The following is a 24,152-nucleotide window of genomic DNA, read 5'->3' as shown; positions in this document are numbered from 1 at the left end:
CGCAGAAGTTTAAAGCGCGATCGAAACCATACCATCGAAGATAGTTAAAAGAACCAAAGAGCCGTACCGAACTGATTTGTCACACGAAGCAGAGGCACACATGTCCAAACCTAAACAGCAGAGAGAAAACAATCTAACAAAGAAGTCTATGCCCATGCGCAGGATCACCAAGAGGAGGAGTCACCCAATCTCGTGACTCGAAAGACTTCTTAGAAGAAAAACAACGTGCACAACAACCCCGTAACCAACACTAGATGACAGAAGTATGCAAAGCATGTGTACCTACAGCCACTCATGCCATCGAACATATAAATACAGAATATAAAATAGAGAAACATCTATTACACTAAAAAGTCAAAACAGGACTTGCAAAAGAAATTAGAAGGATGAAGTATGGGTGGAGACATCCATCCTTAAGCCTCCTTTTCTCTATGTCCCTGATCTGGAACCACCCACGAAAGTTTGATATCTCATTTGTAGGAATGAGGAGACTAGAATCTATAAGAAAAAGCACTCACCTGTTTCTGCTTCTGCTTCCGCGTGACAAAGTCTTTAAAACTTTGAGGTGGATGGGTACTAAATATAGATGGCCATCGAAGGAGCCGGTTCTTCAAAGACCTAACCGAAAGAGAGTCACAGAGTGCGCAGTCAGGCCAGGGATGTTCAGGCCCAAGGCACTGTAGACACAGATTGTGAGGATCAGCTTCTGGAAACTGTGCAGGGCACGTACGACATCTCTTGAAACCAGTTGTCTGTGGCTGGAGCTGGAGAGCAGAATTGCGTACTGAAGTTGGAGATCCACAGGATATCTTGGACTGAAAATATTAGAGATAAAGAATATAAGAGTCACTATGGCTAGTATCTTGTAAGAACAACTTGGTACATTTAGTTCCTCTTAAGCCAGTCCGGAGAAGGCTGAACAAGAGAAGCCTCAGAAAACCGCACTAAAAAAAGCTGCCGACCAGACAGCCAGAAGAGGCATCTTGGAAGATTAAAGAGTACCTCAGTCAGTGTGGGCGAACTTGGCGGTGAACTACTCCATTCCGTCTCATCCCAATTAATAAAACAGAAACCTCACATTCCTCTGGTAATACAACAAGTAACTATCTTTACATGCTAAAATGCAGATAGTCATCTCACAAAAGTGAAAATGAAAATCTAGCAAGCAGTGAGAGAGGTAAGGATTGTGGGGTACTCTCTAACCTAGGGAGAGAACCAAGCAAATGCCTTTAACACAATGAGCACATCATGATGAACGATTCGATGGTGGTCCCATCCTCCTAGGACCACCCCAAGCACAGTTATGGGCAAAAATACAATCCCATCCAAAGGCCATGCAAAGCATTATGGGACAAGATTCTAGAATGCAGTGAATATTATAGTATCCAATATCAAAACATTCCTCAAGCGGCAGCCTCTCCTGGCTCAGCTGAGAGCTAACACTATAATATTCACTGCACTCTGGAATCTCGCCCCATAATGCTTTGCTGGGCCTTTGGTTGGCATTGTATTTTTGCCCATAACTTTGCTTGGGGTGGTCCTAGGAGGATGTGACCACCACTGAATCGTTCAGCATGATATGAACTTTGTGTTTAAGGCACCAGCTTGTCCTCCCCCTAGGTTAGGGGGACCCCAAAATCATCACTTCTCATTGCCAGATATATATTTCAAAGCTCACTTTTGTGAACTGGTTATGTGCTTTTTAGTTTTAGTAGTTTTATTGAAGGGTTGTGGGTGCAGTAGCTAACTCCGTTACGTGGAGGAGTCTGAGTTTTTGTATGAATTCCGTGTTCTCAATGTAATGTGTATTTCTCAAATCTACACAACCTCCTCTAGCGGAGCGGAGTTCATTGCCCACGTTAAACTTCAGACAGTGGACAGATTCCACAGTAAGACAGATCTAGGTTCTAGAGTTAGGCTCTGCTGAAATGAGCACCCGATCAAGACCTTAGATCCAAAGCCTGTTTCATGCAACAACAAAAAAAGTGAGTGAAGTTTGCCAAGTGGATTTCAGCAGATGCCATCCAGAGGTGTCAAAGTGACTAGCCACATAGTTTGCCTAGGCTTAGATTACAGGTATGATGATGCTCTTACAGTGAGGGCTAACATTAGAAGCCTGGGTTCAGGTCTTCAAGTATGTCTTTCATCATAAACTCTATTGCCTGCTCTAGATTAAAAAAAAATAAGAGCATCTTAACATCCACATTCTGGATGGGCTGCTCCTTTTCAAGGAGGAGGGAACTGCCCTGGAATGCAAAGATAAATCTGCTGCATCAATGTTGGCAGCAAAGGGATGGAGAGGAGAGATGAGGAGGGAGCGGGTTAGTGGGAGGGAAGTGGGGTTTACCGATTGCGACACATAACCCCAAGATTGCTGCCTGAAGTCTTCCTAGTCTTACAACTTTGGAGCAGCCATCTTTGGGCCAGGTATCACATCTGCAAATGCAAAGAGCAATAAGTCCGACATATTAAGGTCGGGCTCACACTAGAATCTTTTTTTAAAACTCTTGAAACGAGCACTACTAAAGATAAAAGGTCTGGTTTGAATGTGCTAATGCATTCACACACAAATACACAAATGCTGTTTGCATGCGCTGTGAAAGTTTGAAGAAAGGATAGCTTCCTTTAAAAAATGAATAAATGTGAAAAAGAACTGAATGTGACAGTGCAGCGACTGAGTTTACTATTCGGATGTAAAAGACAAATCAAACAACCAAAAGCATGAATTAAGAGAGAAATACTCCTTTGTACTGAGTCTAAGGCCACCCTATGTGTATTTAATTTGTAATAGATGTAACCCTGGGCGGAGTTCGTGGAGTTGCACTACGCGGAGCTACACAAAGTGCAAAAAAGAAACTCAGTTGCACTACGCGGAGCTCCGCACGCGGCGGAGTACGGTAGAAAAATTTGTTCGCGGTGATTGCACTGTGCCGGATGCTTGTCCGCACTGTGCAATCACTGCAAGCAGCACCATGCACAGCGCAAGCTTACCTTTTCTGCCACTCAAGTAGGTTTTTACTCGAGCAGCAGCTTTCTCAATGCGAACGGGCAGTTTCTCAATGTGAGCAGTCACGAGCATACACGACCACTCGCAATGAGAAACCTGACCCCCTCGCATTGAGAAATCTCGCCGGGAGGGTTATTTTCCATGATCGCTCTAGCCAACTTGATGTTGGCGATTGCGAGCGAGGAAAAATCTCGCCGGAAGGTGGATTTTCCCCGCTTGCCAACGTGACGGTGTACGCCAGCTAGGGAAAAAACGCCGCGAGCACCGCGTAACATGGAGTACGTGAAACTCTGCAAACGGAGCAGAGTTCACCTCCCAGGGTTAAATAGAAGGTCTTCTATTCAGATGCACTGACAACCCAGACCTAAAAAAGGCTGATGCAGTGGGGGGAAATAAAAAGACGATTGCTTTGTGTATACAATGTTTGCATTACATAAATAATTGTTATGTGTAATGAGTTAGTGAACTTTCCAAGTTCAGTTCAGACAGGCTTTATTCGACAAGTCATAAAAGCAAACAGTATATACAAATAAAGTTTAGACATATAAATAGAATTTGATCTTGAAAAATCTGTACATATATATATATATATATAAAACCCAAAAGTTCGTTATACAGTTAAAACATTTCATCTATATAATTAGCCAGTTATATACATAATTAAAAATAGATTCCGGTATAGTGATTACATGTTAATCTTTAAGCATTCTACTTCTGATGGTCCATGCCCAGCCCAAATACTTTGCCACGGCTATACAAATTGTCATATCAGTACAGGAACATATGATGCGCATTGCCACTGACCCCCGGTTGGTACCTAGTAATCTGCACATTGGACGAAGCCACGTTGTTCCGGGCTCCGATTATACCGGGCATTCAAAAAGCAGGTGTCCAATAGTCTCCGGGCGAGCTGAGCAAGATGGACAAACAGCTTTAGCCCCCGGAGACCACTTACTAGTGAAAGCCCCTACTGGTAGGCTCCCAATCCTCAATTGAAAGTATAGTTTGCGATCAAGAGGCTTTGAGATAACGTCCCAGAAGGTTTCCAGTTTAGGCACATCCTTAATGGCTAAAAACATTCCGGTCAAGGACCCTGGGTCAGAAGACCTGTAAGCCCCAGAGCCCACAAACTGCCAATACAAAGTCTTTAGAGTCTTCTTAGGGGGAAACCTTGAAATTGTAGGATCCTCCCACAGATTCCGCAGGCCCAAATTAATCAGAGTGCCCCGAACATGGTCTAGCCACTTGATCTTATGGAAGGTGTCGTTATGAATAACATCAAGCAAGCCTCTTGCGAAGATCTCAAGTTCTGGCGTAGTCCAGATCCTCCTCCAGTATAAAACTGGACGAAAGGATGCTATAAGCGCTATTGGGGATAACCCCAGATCATAAAAAAGTGGATTCATAGGGGTACTCTGAGGAAGTTGTATTACATTCCTTAAAAAGGAATTTTCAGAGATTGACATCCCCCTAGGGTTTTCACATCCCCATATCTCAACCCCATACAGGGCAGAACTAACCGCTTTACCATTATAGACCGCCAGTACTGGAGATATTGGCTTAGTGAGAGACTTCTGGTGTTCTAGGCACAGTGCTCCAGTTAACTGCCAATGTCTTAATGTGGCCAGGTCAATTTGTTGTTTCCAGGTCAACTTGCTATCAATGCAAACACCCAGGTAAGTAAATGCTTGGACCCTTTCCAGAGGACGCCTTTTCATGTTCACAGTACCCTTAAAAGATTTGGAAGCATTGAAAGTCATAAACTTTGATTTCTGTACGTTTACTTCTAGACCCCTAGCGGTACAAAAATCTTCAAAAAGCTTCAAGCCCTTTTGAAGCCCGCTGGGAGTTTTTGAGACTAAAAGACAGTCATCGTCAAACATTAAAATGGGGACTTTTGCTCCAGCAAGGAATGGTGCATCAATATTAGAGTCAATTAAAATCTTTGCCACATCATTGATATATAAGGAAAATAGAGTTGGCGCCAGGACGCAGCCCTGGCGTACTCCAGTTTCCACTGGGAACTGCGTAGTAACATTCCCTGGACTCCCCCACCTAATCTGTGCATAATTTTGTTCGTGGAGTCTTTTAACTAACGATAAGAGAGGCCCTGGCAGACCCATGTCACCAAGGACTCTCCATAAAGTAGAACGTGGAACCAGGTCTAAAGCTGCTCTTAAATCTATAACAGCAGCATATACACTTCCATGTCCAATCAGCACGGTCTTCCAGTACAGCATAGCAAAATGCAGCACTTGGTCGACCGTGCTGATCATGGTTCTAAACCCTGCCTGTAGGTGGGATAAGATCTTATTATTACTTTCCCAATCAAGAATTTTGTTTAAAACCAGCCTACCAAATATTTTTTGGGAGGTGTCTATCAGGCTGATGGGGCGATAATTGCCTGGCTGGGTCTTATCGCCTTTTTTAAAAACGGGTATGATCTCAGCCCCGTTCCAAGAGCTAGGTATGGGGGCTCCCCTGGCAATCATATTTGCCAGAAGAAGTATGTAACAACCCCATGAATTCTGGTCTTGCAGAAAAAGATCTGCGGGTATGCCATCAATACCTGGCGCTTTTCCAGGGACCACTAAGCCTAATGCACACTGAACATCCTTCAGAGTAAAAAGATCTTCAGTTAAGGGCTCAAATGTGACTTCCACTGTTAATTGCGAGTCCAGACCCTTAGCATATTGTGGCTGGAAGTGTTCTACCCACTTTTCTTGGGGGACCCAGTTCTGAGGCTTATCCGGATTGCCCTCCATGCCCCACTTATAAACATTCCAGAACCTACGCATGTCTTTGCAGGATCCCGCTTCCTTTAGGTCATTCCACCTTTTTTCGTCCCAGTCTCGCTTAGCTCTTAAGACAGCATTTTTATACTTCAGCCTGGCTGCCCTAATATTCTCAATGGGCTCAGATTTAATTGCTTTCCCCAAGTCAAGGCGAGCCTTCCTGCATTCACCAGTGTACCAACGAAATGGTTCTGGTGCGCGGCTGCCTTTCCGCCTGGAGGGCTTAACAAATAGGCTTTTAAGTTCACCAAAAAGAACCTCATGGGTCCTAGTTCCTTGTTGCAATTTTAAAATATCATAGTCCCCTTCAGTTAACAGTAATAAGTCTAGTTTCGCCTGTCCAAGCTTACTAGCTATAAAATCCAAATTCTCTTTATAGAGGGAAACTTTGGGCCCTCGAACGTGGCGCATATCGTTTGAGGCCAAGCAGGTAGCAATACAAGGCCTGATACAGTCGCGCCTGGATTTTAATAATGTGTTATATCTTGGTGCTCCAGACTACACCCTCCGTAGACTTCAGATAGTCCAGAACTGTGCGACCCGCCTTTTGCTTGAACTCCCCCGCACGCAATCAGTGAGGTCCGGACTGGTCGACCTTCACTGGTTGCCAGTTCGTCAAAGAATTCATTTTAAAGCCATGTGCATTGCCCATCAGGCCTTCTGGGACTCGGGTCCCTTAATCACCAGGGGGCTAATCACCCATTACGTACCTACCAGAAACCTCCGCTCTAGTCAGACCTTTCTGGCTACATCCCTGAGAATAAAAAAGACTAGAGCGGGCGGCAGGACATTCACATATAATGCAGCCAAGACCTGGAATGCTCTTCCTCTACAGCTCAGATCCAACCCCAACCTTTCCTCATTCCGCAAACAACTAAAAACATTCCTTTTTAACTTATCCTAGGAAAGCCCAGGCAGTCACCCTATGAGGTTCCCCCTTACACCCCAGCGCTTGGACGCCCCCGGGCAGCAATTCGCGCTCTACAAATGTACCTCCATTTCCATTTCCATAACACAATGTCACTGGAGGGAATAGGAGTCATTTCAACCCCATGGTGATCAGGAGACTCCCAGTAAGAGAGATTCATAGACAAGGGATTGTGGTCGCTCTCGACCCTGTCTATGATCATCATATCCTGGAGATGTTTCCACAAGGCCAGGTTGAGCAGAATATAATCTATTGTACTTTTACGTATGCCACTACTAAATGTGAATGCCCCAGCTTTATCGCCTACGGTCCTTCCATTTGCAGCTCTTAGACCTTTGTTTAGGCAGATAGAGTTCATGTGAACCGCTGCCTCAGGCCATTTACTAACTGGTTCAAGTTCCAGTTTGGGAATCCCCCACTCTCTATCCTCCTCCTCTGACACGTTAAAGCTTCCCTTCATAAGAGGCTCAAAATTTACATTAAAATCCCCCCCCCCACAATTACATTAAAGGGAGAGCAATGGGTTTCTAATAAGTTTTCTAAAAGCGCAAAGACCTCATATTTTCTACCCCCCGTACTTCTCGCATACAAATTATAAATATAAACTGGTACAGGGTTTGAAAACTTGAGACTTAGGACATGAAGATCTCTGTGGTTAGTACAAATAGGTTTTACTATTACCCCCAAGTCTTGTGTTATCCAAATAGTTAATCCTCCAGATGGTCTCCCCCTCCCTACCTTTACTGCTGGGATGCTATAATTTAGGTATCCGGGGAAATGCACTTCCTCCAGTGCCCATGTCTCCTGAAATAGACATATTTCGTGTTCTTGAATAAATAATGCCCACTCAGGCGACTCTAGATTAGTCTTTAGGCCAGCTATGTTCCATGAAAGAACTGATCCACGGCTACTAGCACAAGGCACAAGACACGCCTCACCTATAGGTTTTTGGCAAGTATTGAGTGGGATAGATTCGTCAGCGGGACAGACCAAAATTTGATTTTTAGGTGATTTAGTGAAAATGGGGCTAAGATCTTCACCTAATATTACACTGTTATCTGCTTCACTAGCTAAGTTTCTTGGGGATAAAAGTCAATCGTTCAAGTCCAGTCTCGAACTTTCCCCATTTAAACTATCAGTCGGGAGGGGTTGCTCTCATCTGAATCCTAGAATGATCTGGGGAACAAGATCTAAATTCTAAATTTAGCAATTCGCCAGCTACCATTGGGTTTTTGAAGATGAGTTCTATACAATCATAGGGATCACCCTGGAAAGTTAGTCTGGTTGTGCTCTGAATGTCCTCCCTAATCACTGACCTACATCCTCTTACATATCTGATCCAATGAATAGCTTTGTTGGACAGAGAATCAGGAGTTTCACGTTCCCTGTCAACAGGTAGCTTAGGTATGTTGATCAGATATACTAGTGGAGATTTGATGGAATTAGAATTAAGTGTGGAAAAAACAGTGTTTGGTCCAGGCTGACCCATTTGCTGCCGACTAGATAGATGGCTATACCCAGTTTGAATTGGTCTAGATCTTCGATTATCCACAGGTTTGCATGTTGTGCTCTTTAGTGGGATTGGGTTGTGCTCATGGGATTGACGTTTCTCCATGGGCCTTAAATTCCCTGGTCTAACAGTCTCATTTGTTCCTGGACCTTTGGGTACCGCCATATCTAAACTAGGTTTTTTGTTAGGTATAGCGGTAACCTTTCCTGCATAAGTTGATACACATGCCTGGTTAGAATTAGGTATTTACAACAAGGGGTGGTGAGGGACAGAGTCTCTGAATTAAGCAGAATACTCTCACCCAGTCAAAAGATCAGGACTAGATCCAACACCGTTTTTTAGCTCATTGCACCATCCCAGTTTCAGAACCTGGCTGTATGCAAATTAGTCTGTTCCTGTCCCAGTGCATGATGGGAACAGGGCAAACCAAACTACAAAAGCCAATTCTTACACTGGGAAGGAAACAAGCTTCCGGGGACCGGTTTCTGGCATTACAGCCGTCTTCGGCCCGGCTTGCTTGAATCCTGATGGTGCAATGAGCAAGGGACTCATGTCTGAGTATACCCTTCCACGCTTAGGGTGGACAAAAATATTTACAACAAGGGGTGGTGAGGGACAGAGTCTCTGAATTAAGCAGAATACTCTCACCCAGTCAAAAGATCAGGGCTAGATCCAACACCGTTTTTTAGCTCATTGCACCATCCCAGTTTCAGAACCTGGCTGTATGCAAATTAGTCTGTTCCTGTCCCAGTGCATGATGGGAACAGGGCAAACCAAACTACAAAAGCCAATTCTTACACTGGGAAGGAAACAAGCTTCCGGGGACCGGTTTCTGGCATTACAGCCGTCTTCGGCCCGGCTTGCTTGAATCCTGATGGTGCAATGAGCAAGGGACTCATGTCTGAGTATACCCTTCCACGCTTAGGGTGGACAAAAATATTTACAACAAGGGGTGGTGAGGGACAGAGTCTCTGAATTAAGCAGAATACTCTCACCCAGTCAAAAGATCAGGGCTAGATCCAACACCGTTTTTTAGCTCATTGCACCATCCCAGTTTCAGAACCTGGCTGTATGCAAATTAGTCTGTTCCTGTCCCAGTGCATGATGGGAACAGGGCAAACCAAACTACAAAAGCCAATTCTTACACTGGGAAGGAAACAAGCTTCCGGGGACCGGTTTCTGGCATTACAGCCGTCTTCGGCCCGGCTTGCTTGAATCCTGATGGTGCAATGAGCAAGGGACTCATGTCTGAGTATACCCTTCCACGCTTAGGGTGGACAAAAATATTTACAACAAGGGGTGGTGAGGGACAGAGTCTCTGAATTAAGCAGAATACTCTCACCCAGTCAAAAGATCAGGGCTAGATCCAACACCGTTTTTTAGCTCATTGCACCATCCCAGTTTCAGAACCTGGCTGTATGCAAATTAGTCTTTTCCTGTCCCAGTGTATGATGGGAACAGGGCAAACCAAACTACAAAAGCCAATTCTTACACTGGGAAGGAAACAAGCTTCCGGGGACCGGTTTCTGGCATTACAGCCGTCTTCGGCCCGGCTTGCTTGAATCCTGATGGTGCAATGAGCAAGGGACTCATGTCTGAGTATACCCTTCCACGCTTAGGGTGGACAAAAATATTTACAACAAGGGGTGGTGAGGGACAGAGTCTCTGAATTAAGTAGAATACTCTCACCCAGTCAAAAGATCAGGGCTAGATCCAACACCGTTTTTTAGCTCATTGCACCATCCCAGTTTCAGAACCTGGCTGTATGCAAATTAGTCTGTTCCTGTCCCAGTGCATGATGGGAACAGGGCAAACCAAACTACAAAAGCCAATTCTTACACTGGGAAGGAAACAAGCTTCCGGGGACCGGTTTCTGGCATTACAGCCGTCTTCGGCCCGGCTTGCTTGAATCCTGATGGTGCAATGAGCAAGGGACTCATGTCTGAGTATACCCTTCCACGCTTAGGGTGGACAAAAATATTTACAACAAGGGGTGGTGAGGGACAGAGTCTCTGAATTAAGCAGAATACTCTCACCCAGTCAAAAGATCAGGGCTAGATCCAACACCGTTTTTTAGCTCATTGCACCATCCCAGTTTCAGAACCTGGCTGTATGCAAATTAGTCTGTTCCTGTCCCAGTGCATGATGGGAACAGGGCAAACCAAACTACAAAAGCCAATTCTTACACTGGGAAGGAAACAAGCTTCCGGGGACCGGTTTCTGGCATTACAGCCGTCTTCGGCCCGGCTTGCTTGAATCCTGATGGTGCAATGAGCAAGGGACTCATGTCTGAGTATACCCTTCCACGCTTAGGGTGGACAAAAATATTTACAACAAGGGGTGGTGAGGGACAGAGTCTCTGAATTAAGCAGAATACTCTCACCCAGTCAAAAGATCAGGGCTAGATCCAACACCGTTTTTTAGCTCATTGCACCATCCCAGTTTCAGAACCTGGCTGTATGCAAATTAGTCTGTTCCTGTCCCAGTGCATGATGGGAACAGGGCAAACCAAACTACAAAAGCCAATTCTTACACTGGGAAGGAAACAAGCTTCCGGGGACCGGTTTCTGGCATTACAGCCGTCTTCGGCCCGGCTTGCTTGAATCCTGATGGTGCAATGAGCAAGGGACTCATGTCTGAGTATACCCTTCCACGCTTAGGGTGGACAAAAATATTTACAACAAGGGGTGGTGAGGGACAGAGTCTCTGAATTAAGCAGAATACTCTCACCCAGTCAAAAGATCAGGGCTAGATCCAACACCGTTTTTTAGCTCATTGCACCATCCCAGTTTCAGAACCTGGCTGTATGCAAATTAGTCTGTTCCTGTCCCAGTGCATGATGGGAACAGGGCAAACCAAACTACAAAAGCCAATTCTTACACTGGGAAGGAAACAAGCTTCCGGGGACCGGTTTCTGGCATTACAGCCGTCTTCGGCCCGGCTTGCTTGAATCCTGATGGTGCAATGAGCAAGGGACTCATGTCTGAGTATACCCTTCCACGCTTAGGGTGGACAAAAATATTTACAACAAGGGGTGGTGAGGGACAGAGTCTCTGAATTAAGCAGAATACTCTCACCCAGTCAAAAGATCAGGGCTAGATCCAACACCGTTTTTTAGCTCATTGCACCATCCCAGTTTCAGAACCTGGCTGTATGCAAATTAGTCTGTTCCTGTCCCAGTGCATGATGGGAACAGGGCAAACCAAACTACAAAAGCCAATTCTTACACTGGGAAGGAAACAAGCTTCCGGGGACCGGTTTCTGGCATTACAGCCGTCTTCGGCCCGGCTTGCTTGAATCCTGATGGTGCAATGAGCAAGGGACTCATGTCTGAGTATACCCTTCCACGCTTAGGGTGGACAAAAATATTTACAACAAGGGGTGGTGAGGGACAGAGTCTCTGAATTAAGCAGAATACTCTCACCCATTCAAAAGATCAGGGCTAGATCCAACACCGTTTTTTAGCTCATTGCACCATCCCAGTTTCAGAACCTGGCTGTATGCAAATTAGTCTGTTCCTGTCCCAGTGCATGATGGGAACAGGGCAAACCAAACTACAAAAGCCAATTCTTACACTGGGAAGGAAACAAGCTTCCGGGGACCGGTTTCTGGCATTACAGCCGTCTTCGGCCCGGCTTGCTTGAATCCTGATGGTGCAATGAGCAAGGGACTCATGTCTGAGTATACCCTTCCACGCTTAGGGTGGACAAAAATATTTACAACAAGGGGTGGTGTTGGATCTAGCCCTGATCTCTTGACTGGGTGAGAGTACTCTGCTTAATTCAGAGACTCTGTCCATCACCACCCCTTGTTGTAAATAATGGTTAGAATTAGGGACTTTAGATATTACAGCGGCTTTAATTTGCTCCGCCTTTAAGTTGTTGACAGCAGCAGTTAAGGTATCAATCTTAACTTGCATTCCCTTAATTAGGGCACATAAATGGGTCACTAGGTCAAACAAAGTTTTATCACGATGTTCAGATACATCAGAAAATATCCCAGGGGTACATTCGGCAGATCTTAATCCAGAATCTGTCATATCTGATGTGGTGTCTAAATGGGGATTTTCGATATGGGCTAGAACACTGAACTTATTAGCACAGGGTAAATTTAAAAAGCTTTCTGTAATCAGATCCACATGTGATTCGTTCTCATTTAAGTTTAAATTATCCTCAGTGATCTTAGCTGCTGGTGGATAATCCCCTGTGGGCAGTTTGCCCATGAACATTCTAGGAATAACTGCAGGCCCCATTATTTTATTCTTTCTGCCCTTTGCAACCCCTTGGCTAGCAATCTCCCCTTCAACTGCCACTAAATTAGGGGTATCTGCTAACAAATCAGTGCAATCGAGGATCAGTTCGTCAATTCTGTCCATCTGTGCTATAACACAATTTTCCCCGGCATTTAGCTGGCGTTTTCTAGCGGGCTTGCATTTCAGTCTCTTAGCATGCTTTCCTCCCTTAGTAGCCCCTCCAGCAGACTCACTGAGATCCTCCGGATTTTTCCTTTTCCCCATAGGTCCAGTGCTATAGGGCCCACAGTACCTTTTGTTAGGTGTTGAAAGGGGGGCGGGGGGCCCAGCCCTGCCTCCTCCTGCCCCGGACGGCCACAGACAGCCCGCCCTCTGCCCGGGCTCAGCCCGGCGCTGCCCGCGCGTGTCCCGCGGGGCGGGAGGCGTTTCCCGTAGTTATGGCGCCTCCGGGCGCGTCGCTGGCGTCACTGCCGCTGCGCCAGACCCCCGGGGCAGCTGGGTGTTGTAGTGACCCAGCTGCGTGAGGCTCCGGTGTGGGTCCGGCGAGGATTATGAAGCAGTTTCCCTCACGGCGTTACGGGCTGCCAGGTAAGCGTGGGTGATGGCCATTTCCCTCACGGCTTGGAAAATACCCCAATTGTAAAATAGCTAACCCTGGGCATAATACTACGCACGCTAACGGAGCATGCAAAGTTTGTACTAATTCGCACTTTGCAAATTGCATGTGTAGCAGCTAAATCAACAACATCCTCAGATGCTTTGAAAAAGCAATTTTACATGCTTAAAAGCATATAACCAATTCACAAAAGTGAACTTTTACAATGAAAACATTAGGCAATAAGAGAGCTGATGATTTTGAGGTCCCCCCAACCTAGGGGGAGGACCAAGCAGATGCCTTGAACACAAAGAGCATAAACAAAAAGTCCTCTTAGGACCACCCCAAGCACAGTTATTGGCAAAAAACAATCCCAACCAAAGGCCCTGCAAAGCATTATGGTAAGAGATTAGCAGTGGGCAGTGAATATTATAGTATCCAATATCAAAATAATTCTACAAAGAGCTGCCTTTCTTGCCACCCATATAACCAACGAAAAGTTGATTGTCCATCCGGAAATCTTTAGTGCGGTCAAGGTAGAAGGACAGCGCACGTTTAGGGTCCAGACCATGGAGTCTCTCCTCCTCCTTGGACGGGTGCGTAGGTGGAAAAAAGGTGGGCAGAGTGATAGTTTGTCCTATGTGAAAAGGAGTAATTACATTAGCTTACATACGCTTCCCTGCGTAGCTCCTCGCAGTAGTGCCATCTTGGAAGTAGATGGTGCCGCTTTTCTGCGCGAACAGGTAGGCTTGACGCTTTAGTTGTCAGTTGGACGCTAGGCGGGTACATAAGTGAGTCATGCTGACGCGCAGCGGGGACGCCAGACTGACGCCGGAGTTACGCCAGAGTTCAGCCCGTCTGCGCCCGTCCGCGCTGAGGACGCGTTGCAGGACGGGCTGGACCCTGAGACTCCCGACTTGTTCGCTCCGTCTTCCAAGGTCGATCTGTTTCGTGTCTTGCTGTCTCTTAGACCCCCTGTGAATCTTTGCCATCATCGGCTCCTCCCGGAGGTTCTACATCAGGCGCGGTCATGCCCCTCATGTAAAACATCTATTGACTTTTCTACACAGGCTACTAGGAGTCCTGCTCTCCCTCTCCCTGGTCGACCAATCGGTCAACCCAAACAGGGCTTTCTGATTAATGCACGGTCTCTGATCAAACATGGGATAGATTTTCATGACTTTGTTAGCATGAGGCAGCCGGACTGGGTCTTTGTCACCGAGACATGGGCCTCGGACTCCTCTGGCCACGACCTTCTTCTGGCTATACCGGAAGGATACGCGTTTCAGAGGTTGGATAGAGTGCGTTGTAGAGGTGGTGGATTGGCTATCCTTTTTAAGTCCACACTCTCTTGCACTGTAAAATCTCTATCTGTTTCCACCGATCCATTTGAGGCCCTATATTTTAGTATTGTGTGTGCCCAGTCGAGTTCCTTCACTGGAATCCTCGTATACAGACCTCCAGGCTCCAGAACCAATTTCTGCTCCGAGCTTTTTAGAATTCTGGAACCCTACTTTGGTAGTTCTCACTTTACTATTCTCGGTGACATGAATTTTCATCTAGAGGATAGGGCTTCGAAAGACACATCCTCCCTGGTTAATTCCCTGGAAGCATGTGACTTTGTCCAAAGGGTTCTTCATCCGACTCACAAGGCTGGTCATACCCTCGATGGGATATTTTCTAATGATTCTAGACTAACTGTCGGCACGCCTGTGCCGATAATTTGGTCTGATCATTTAGCAGTTCCCCTGTCCTTAGACATTCCCTGTCTTGAAGGTAATCTGGGTACCAACAAGAAATGTTTCAAAAGAAACTTCAGGAATCTTACAAATGAGGCTCTCGCCCCTTTTATTCAAAATACTAATATCACATCTCAGCGGATGGTGGATGAGGTGGCACAAGAACTCATCGACTATTACCGAAGCCGTAGATGAGCTAGCCCCCCCCTCTCTTAAATTTGTAGCGCGACAGAAGCCAACAGCTCCTTGGTTTACTGAGGCACTGAGGCTTCTCAGACAAAAATGCAGAAAAAAGGAACGGGGATGGCGCAAATCCTGGGACCCTAAAGATAGAGAAGCCTACAAGGTCATGTTACGAGAATATAAGAGCAGAGTGATTAAGGAAAAACAGGATCACTTTACCAACCTGACCTGTGCTCTCACGTCATCTAAAGAGCTCTTTAAGATCGTGGACTCTCTATGCTCTCTCCAGGCACCTGATCCCGTGGTTGCATCACAGGAGCTATGTAACAACATCTCAGATTTCTTCTATAATAAAATAGATGATATCTATCTAGCTCTACAATCACAGAGGGTTTCTCTGAGTGAGGAGGACTCCTCTCGAGTCAAACTTCTGGAATCTTGGGATGCGGATACTCCTCAGGTCCTTAACCATTTCCCTGCGCTCTCCCTGGAGGGACTCAATCTCCTCCTCGACAAAACGAAATCAGCTTCTCCGCTGGACCCGGTTCCTTTGAAAATACTAAAGGACCGTAGGGACATCATTCTTCCTCCGATGTTGGAAATAATGAATGGAGCCATGGAACATGGTATTTTCCCGGTGGCATGGAAGAGAGCTATTGTAAAGCCTCTTCTCAAAAAGCCCTCCCTGGATCCCGGCATATTGAAGAACTTCAGGCCAATATCCCTCTTGACGGCCCCTGCTAAGATGCTGGAGGCCCACTTGAATTATCATCTTTCCAATTTCCTTGATGCTTCAGGGTTTTTGGATGGGTCCCAGCATGGCTTTAGAAAGCTACATAGCACGGAATCTGCTTTGACCAAAGTCACGGATAATATTCGCAGGAAAGTAGATCTGGGGCAAACCACCGTGCTTGTACTGCTGGATCTTACAGCTGCATTCGATACCCTGTCTCCAGATACTTTAACATCTAGGTTAAGGGAGGCAGGGGTAGCAGGACCGGCCCTCAGTCTCCTGAGCTCCTTTCTTCACCAACGAGAGCAGCGTGTAATGCTAGGAGAGTACCTCTCCCCTGTCAAGTCTCTGCAATGCGGGGTGCCACAAGGGTCGGCATTGAGTCCGACCCTGTTCAATGTCTACGTGGCCCCCCTTGCAAGACTAGTAAGATTTCAGGGGATGGAGGTAGTGTCGTATGCCGACGACACGCAGATTATGGTGTCCCTGACCCACTCTGTTAATGTCACCGCGTCAAGCTTTAGATCCTGCATGCAACTTGTTGCAGAGTGGATGATTCTCAACTCACTAAAGCTGAATGGTGACAAGACAGAGGTCCTGGTCTTTGGCAAAGACCAGGGCATGTGGTCGGGTGAGTGGTGGCCTTCATCTTTAGGCATCTGCCCCACTCCCACACAATCTGCTAGGAACCTAGGCGTCATCTTTGACACTCGGCTCTCCATGGAACTCCAGGTCAATAGGACGGTGGCCACCTGCTTGGGTGTCATTAGGACTTTGAAAAGAATTGTCCACTATCTTTCCCCTCAGGCACGGAAGCAGGTTGTGATCGCTCTTGTTGGCTCAAGGCTCGACTATTGTAATTCACTTTACGCCGGGGCCAACAAGGGCCTTCTGCAGCGCCTGCAGGTTGTACAAAATGCGGCGGCGCGTTTTGTTCTGGCCCTGCCTTGGCTGTCCTCTATGACCTTGGCTAGGAAGAATCTCCACTGGCTCCCTGTTCCTTCCAGAGTCCTGTTCAAACTTCTCTGCCTCACATATAGTGCTCTGATGGCAGGCCCAGCTGATGCCCTTGGATCTTTGCTCACCAGGTATGTTCCGAGCAGATGTTTACGCTCGCTAGAGCTAAACCAACTGGTTGTTCCGCGAGCTAAGAAGGCTAGATGGGGGAGTAAGGCCTTTTCCATCCTGGCACCCCAGATCTGGAATACACTTCCCCTGGAGATCAAATTACTGCCTTCACTTGATCTCTTCAGGAAAGCGTTGAAAACTTGGTTTTTCACTAAAGCATATCAGTAAGCTCCAGTTTCTGACTGCCGTCAGCTAGTTGTTTGCGTTAGGCGCCTTGACGCCCACTGGGCATAGTTGCGCGTTACAAATGCCATTTCATTCATTCAGGAAGGAACCAGCGTCTCGTCCTATGCACCACTTTGTCCAGATGTACAGAGAAGAAAGGGGGCTTAGAAGAAAGAGCCTGAAGCTCACTCACTCGGCGAGCAGAGGTGATGGCAACAAGAAAGGCAGTCTTCAGAGTAAGGAGCCTGAGAGGACAGTTGTGAAGAGGCTCGAAGGGAGCGCACACAAGATAAGCCAAGACAAGATTCAAGTCCCACTGAGGCATTACGAAAGGAGATGGATGAAAGAGGTGAATAATGCCCTTAAAGAACCTGTTAACAATAGGGGACTTGAACAAAGAGGGCTGATCTGGTTGCCGAAGAAAAGCAGAAATGGCTGCCAGATAGTCTTCAAGAGTGCCCAGAGCAGAGCCCTGCTGGGCCAAAGAAAGAAGGAACACAAGAACCTCAGAAAGAGGGGCAGAGAGGGGATCCACAGCCTTTGCTGTGCACCAAACCACAAACTTGTTCCATCAACAGGAGTATAATGTCTTAGTGGAGGGACCCCTGGTTGCCAAGATGACATTACAGACTTCAGGTGGAAGGTCAAAAGCTGTCAACTGTCGCCGCTCAATCTCCTCGCAAGGAGGTGGAGGCTGGACAGGTTCAGGTGGAGGACCATCCCCTGCTGCTGCAACAGAAGATCCTCGCCTGATCAGAGGATCAATAGCCATGCTCAGGAGCTCAGGGTACCAGACTTTTCGTGCCAAGTCAGGGGGCCACAAGAATGACTTGGGCCCGGTTGCGCCTGATCTTCTTCAGCACTCGAGGGAGAAGTGGTACAGGCGGAAAGGCATACAGGAGGCCGAAAAGCGTTGTAGAGCGAGTGCCGCCTTGGAAACTCCAACGCGCAAAACTGCTGACTGCTCGTTCTCTTCCGTTGTGAACAGATCTAACCAAGGCTCTCCCCACTGCTGAAAGAGACCTTGCACCACACCTCTGAGTGAAGACGCTATTTATGATCCACCAGGCTCCGACGGCTGAGTTTGTCCACTCTGGCCTTCAGAGAACCTGCCAGGTGTTTAACCACCAGGGTCATGCCCTGATGTTCCAGCCATGTCCAAAGGTGAAGAGCCTCTTGACAAAGGGTCCATGACCCCACCGCCCTGTTTGTTGCAGTACCACATGGCGGTGGTGTTGTCTGTGAACACCTGCACTGCCTTCCCCTGGAGGGAGGGAGGGAGGGAATGCCTTCAGTGCCAAGCTGTAGGAAGCTGGCTCTATATATACTATACCAAAGTGAGGTATAGTGTGCACAGAGTCCAGTGGAAACCCAAAAGTAGGCAGAGGTAAAAGTAGAAAGCACCTTAATCTCCATTTGTGGTAGTGTGGTCGAGCAGTAAGGCTTTATCAGAGGGTAGTGTTAACCATTTGTTGTACACACTCAGGGCCAGATGTGCGACCCTTTTGACCCTTTTTTGCAGCCTCTAATGGGAAAACATCCCGTTTGCGGCCGCAAACAAGGGCAATAGAATGTATAAATGCTATTTTGCGAGTGCCTGAATTGCAAATTGCATTTGCGACTCTCGCTATTAGGAATGGGCATCCGTTCCTAATAGCGAGTCAACATGATATGTAAAAGTGTTTTGCAACCGCATTTGCGGCCTTAAAACACTCAGTTTACCACCTATTTTAAGTAGGTGGTAAACCACTCGCAAAGGGAAGGGGTCCCCAGGGGAGCCCTTCTTCTTTGTAAGTATGTTGGAAAATATTTTTAAGAGCAGGCAGTGGTCCCAGAGACCACTGCCTGCCCTTAAAAAATGAAATTGAAAGGTTTCATTTTTCTTTTTTAAATGCATGGTTGTCTGCTGAGCCCAGCAGGACACCATCCCTGGGAGGGCTATCATTTCCAATGGGCTCGCAAGTTGCCAGAGGCTCATTAATATTAATGAGCCTCGCAATTTGCGACCCCATTGGGAATTGCAATCAGTGTGAAATACACTGTTGTACATCGGAAATTGCGCCTCGGGTGTTGGGTGAGGAAAATGGGTTCACCCGGAGCCTTGCGGTGGCGGCGGGCAATCGTCCGTTCCACAGGAGCCCATGTGCTGGGCTTGGACCAAGTGAGGTCGTCCGTGAGGGCTTCATTGAAGGGCAAGAGGGGTTTTAAGGAAGTTAACGCAGGTTGAAGCACCCCTGTCAGGAGGTCAGTCCTGACCTGTAGTGAGCTCCAGGCCCAAGGTCTCGGTTGCGCTACGCACCACCACAGCATAGGACACTCCATCCTCCGTAGCTAAGGTAGGGGGAGGAAACACGCCAAGGTATGGGGAAGTGTCTGGACCACTGGTGTCCCCCCCAATTCCTCTCTCTAGTCTGGTTCGTCCAGATGGTCTGCCAAAGGGTTCAGCGACCCCTCCCAGTCCTCATCACCACCTTTAGGGTGACTGGGAACACCAAAGGCGCGCCAGTGGAGTCGGGCTGCCCAAAGACACTGTGTAGGGCTATGTAGAACATACACCCAGAAACAGCAGAGGCGCAGCGTCGTCCCTGAAACATGCACCAGAGACGGAGCCTTAGAGCAACGGTGCTCCGGATCCCACATCAAGTCAGCCGACTGACAGGGAGAAGGTGAAGAGCAGCAGTGCCACTTTGCCTTCTTCTTGTGCTTCGACTTACCTGAGGAGTTCGAAGACTTAGACTAAGTGTGGTGGCTCCACGAACGATCGTGAGACCTTCACCTCCAGCAAGACCGAGAGCGACGTGTAGCCGACTGACGGGCCTCCAAGAGCTTTCGGGACCTCTCAAACAAAGACTTCCGATACATGACCCGGGAGTCGGAGCACGACTTCGGGTCCGGACACCAAAGACACACAAGGTGAGGATCCGTCACATACATCAGTTTGTTGCAGACCTCGCAAGGCTTGAAGCCAAAATTTTCGGTGCCAAGCTGGATTTGTTCTTTTTGTCATTCGGAACCAATGTTTTAGGTTCGACTCGAGCCCAAACCGGAAAGCTCGACATGCGCCTTTGGTGCCGAGGCCGAGGGTGGTGCGTTCGAAGCATAGTCTCGGTGCCTACCATGGCCGGATGACAGTGGTGGCCTGGAAGCTTTATGTTTCGTGGAAGCGGCATTTATGGGCAAAGGGGCTTTGGTACTCATTGTGAGAAAGTGCCAACTTGCATGCATGCTAGGCCCCCACTTTTTGCTGAATTGCTGATGTACTTTGAGTGTGCCCTGGGTTCCTGCCAATCAGGTACCCAGGGCCTGTGTTCCTTCCCTAAAACTGTATTGAAGACTAAACCCAACTGGCATGCCTGGCCAAATGTCATGGTACCCAGGGCACAGTGACCAGAAAAGACCCCTAAAGGCTGCAGTACTTATTGTGTCACCCTTAGAGTGTCTTGGTGAAGAACAAAACACAGAGTCGAAATGGCACACATCCGTGTGCCATGCCCACAAAACACTGCCCGGCATACCTCAGTCACCCCTCTAGCGAGGTGCCTTATGCCAGTGGTGTGGGTACAGGTGCATGAGCCCTGTACCCCTACAGTACCCAGGTCCATTCCTGGGCACTGTAAGTGCAGTGCTGCCATTAAGAGTATATGGTGCTGGGAGGTTGTCATCGCAACTCCACAGCACCATGATGGCTACACTGAAGGCTGAGAAGTTTGGTATCAAGCTTCTGAGCACATTAAATCCACACTGATGCCAGTGTGGGATTTAATGTAAAATGAACGACAGAGGGCAACTTAGAGTTGCCCCCTGAAACTAACCCACAACCAGCGTCCTGACTGAAGGGCTGCTTAGGCTGCCACCCAGCAGACATGTTGCTGGAGCCCTGGGTAGAGAGCCATCCGCTCTCGTGGGCCTGCAACAATGCACATCCTGGGACGAGGTGCTAGGCCTCCTCCTCCAGGATGGGCAGGGGAAGCTTCAAAGGCATGCCGAATTTGTGAGCTTCTCCAGGCCACTGGCTGTACTCAGCAACTGGCCCCCACCGGTTCTGACCCCCACTCTGGCGGAAAGACAGGCGGGAAAACCAAAGTGAGGCAAGGGGGTGTGGCAGCTCTCTGCCAAGCCTACCCCTCAGGTAGGGGAGGCGAGGTGAAGCTCAACTCCGGGCTCTCGCCATCTTGAGGATGGGGAGTCCTACGCAATCAGAGATAGGCTACTGCCCCCCCCCCCCCACTGGAGAGTGGCAGGATAGGGGTGTACTCACCCCAGGGAAGGCACCCATTGGTCCTTGACCTTCCCCTACCTGTAACACGCCTAAATGTAGTATTATGGGGCACCCTGAACCTTCCTTCATCAGATGCCGATGGGACTCCAGTTCTATCTCCAGCTCGGAGTCAGACTCTTGGATGAGAAGGCCGCTTCTTCCACTGCGGACGCTTCCATTTCTTCCTCTTCAATATCTTCTCCCAAAGATATGGGAATGTCTTTGCTATTCTGTCTCTGCATTTCTTTCCGTCGAGCCCGGCGGTCTTGGAGGGTTTTTTTTTTTAGTTAAATGAGCGACAGGTGGCTCAGTTTTCTTCTTTATGCTCCAGAGACAGGTTACAGACTTCGTGAAGGTCAGTGCATAGATATTTGGAGTGGCACCAAGGGCGGAATGAGAAGGGAGCGTGTTCCATCGGCAGATTACTCAATGGTGTCTGTTCGAGTAGAAATGAAATAAAACAGGGTAAGCACGAAGGCCTCGGTTGGAGTTCTCGATCCAAATAGGAGATTTTTTTAATTTTCGACTCGTGGAGGATGGGAAACACATTCGAAACAATACAGGTGAAGGTACAGTGGGTTGTGAACCAAAAGGATCCAGACTAACTTTCTTGAATCAGAGCACAGCAAAACACATTCAAACTCGATGGCGCAAAGAAAACAATCTAACAATGGAGTCAACACCCTTGTGCACCATCTTCGAAGAAAAACAACTTGCAAACATCCGAACACTAGATGGCAGGAGTATGCACAGCATGTGCATCTACAGCACACATGCCTCGAACATGGTCTTCTCACAACCAGGTGAATATCACGACCAGGTGAATACTGTCACTTCTGCTACCCTTTACACCCTCAGGCTTATTAAGATTTGACTGTTTATTCCAGCTAACCTACAGAAAATGGAAGTCACTTTGTTAGTGCTTTTGAAGATTGATTACTGTAATGGGCCCTGTTTGAATGCCCATCAGCATGTTTTAAAGAAACTTCAAACTCTACAAAACATGGAAGCACGGGTGCTCCTAAAAATTCCTAAGTCCCAGTCCATTTCCAAATCCCTTAGGAAGCCTCACTGGTTGCTTGTAAGGCAGAGGGTGCAGTTCAAAGCACTTTGTATTGTATATAAAGCTATGCATGACCGAGGTCCGTACTTTTTAAAAGAACAGCTTCACTTGGCATGCGCCTGCCAGATCTCTACGATTGGCATCCATTAAATTTGTGGTAGTGCCCAGTTTCAAGCGTGCTACCTGGTGTGGCAGAGGCTTCATGCTTAATGCTACTAAAAGCGTGGACCGACCTTCCTCTCTTTATCAAAGCATTGTCAAACCTTTCTGCATTTAGGAAATCTAAGAAAACGTGGTTGTTTGCCATTAACTAGCGTTTTTTGTGCCTTTTTTGTCTGCAGTTCAGCTAGCGCCAGGATGCCTCCGGGTATTTGAGTGCTCTACAAGAATAATTAACATAACATGACATTAAATGACAGCATAAATATACAAGAGCTGGGGGGCTTAGCTTCCTGAAGCCATGCATTGGTCGTTTGCTGTGTCTTGCGCTGTAAAAGACCAAGCCTGGTTGTGGTTCGAGAATACGGTAAATAAAAACAAATTAAATAATAAATACAACATATACGTGTGGCTGAAACAAAAGCACAGGGAGATGCAGAAATACACTTGGAGAAACAGCAAGTGGGATTAGACACAGAGTATACACTCCCTCATCTTAACCATAGCTCCCCATCCCATCGCATTTCTCATTCCTACCTCTCCAAATTCCTGATCAGTGGTGGTACTGCTGACACTGCTATCCTCCTCCTTCACAGGGCTGTCCTCAGAGGATGAAGAAGAGGAGGAAGAGCTTGCATCGGCATCACTCCCATCGGCTTCGGCATATCGGCGCGGTGCTCCTACTTCCCCAGGGCTGAGGGTCCCCGTATGGGGAAGGTCTGTTGATTCAGAGTCAGAGGACTCTGAATCAGTGGTTGAGGAGGACGCAGCACTGGAGGAAGAGCTCTGGCTGGAGGAGTGGGGGAGCAGGCTACTGCTGACTGCCGCAAGAACCCGAGAGTTAGGGAAGGACAAGTCCAGAGCTTCATCCTCCTGCTTGCAGCAGGGCTGGATGACATCCACCTCCTCATCATCAACTTCTTCAAGCTTCACACTCTTGAGTTCCTCAAACGTCCCCTGTGAGGGTGCTGTACTATCTGCAAAAGAAAAGGCCATCGTTTTCAGAAGCAAGCTGGGATGCAAGTTGTTGGCTGAATACAAAATAAACACAAGCATGAAACAGAAAGGCAAAGATATCTTTCAGGCTACAACTCCTTTAACTATTGGAAGATGCTGATTTAGCCTGTTCTCTATCCTTGTATGCTTTGAAAGTCTGGGAAAGCTGATAGGACCACTTTTCAAAAGAATTAACAAACACAGCAAAGGACTTCACTGTACCAATGTTTGTTTTACCACTTTAAACTACTGTGGCTGGAGAGTAGTAGCATCAAGGAAGAATATCTGTATGAAGATGCAATCCAAACTATAAAGGAACAGAGAATTGTACATGTGGATGGGGTTGGAAGGGAACAAAAAAGTGCAAAGAATGGGGGGGGTGCATGTCAATGCTGGGTGGACAGGGTCGTACTATTTAGGAGGCAGCACAGGAAAACAAGACAAGTTACTTACCAATATGAATTGTTTTGCAGCTTGATGCTCTTACGACTCCCTTCCTTCACCGGGGATAGTCATGTGTGAATCTAATAGAGTTCAAGCTGCAAAACCATTCTCATAGGTGAAGTAGCTTGCTTCTTTTGCAGCATGAATTCCAATCTAGATTCACATGCTGTGCACAGACTGTTTAACTGTATTATTTC

The 24,152-nt window shown here is 47.3% G+C and overlaps 1 protein-coding gene across 2 annotated transcripts in view; it reads right to left on the bottom strand.

Annotated features, from left to right (window-relative positions):
- KDM4A (lysine demethylase 4A) overlaps nt 1-24,152 on the bottom strand; it is a 458,146-nt gene that overhangs the window by 224,659 nt on the left and 209,335 nt on the right. Inside the window, exons 11-12 of one of the 2 annotated variants that reach the window (XM_078660668.1) lie at nt 23,053-23,492; nt 519-815 (exon numbers count right to left, since the gene is read on the bottom strand). In XM_078660668.1, the coding sequence (XP_078516794.1) occupies nt 519-815; nt 23,053-23,492 (737 nt within the window). The remainder of the gene's footprint in view (nt 1-518; nt 816-23,052; nt 23,493-24,152) is intronic. The other variant, XM_078660737.1, reaches the window with a different exon arrangement.

Source organism: Lissotriton helveticus, chromosome 1_1, assembly GCF_964261635.1.
Source record: "Lissotriton helveticus chromosome 1_1, aLisHel1.1, whole genome shotgun sequence".
Taxonomy (NCBI): Eukaryota; Metazoa; Chordata; class Amphibia; order Caudata; family Salamandridae; genus Lissotriton; species Lissotriton helveticus.
This window is presented reverse-complemented; position numbering and strand designations above follow the sequence as displayed.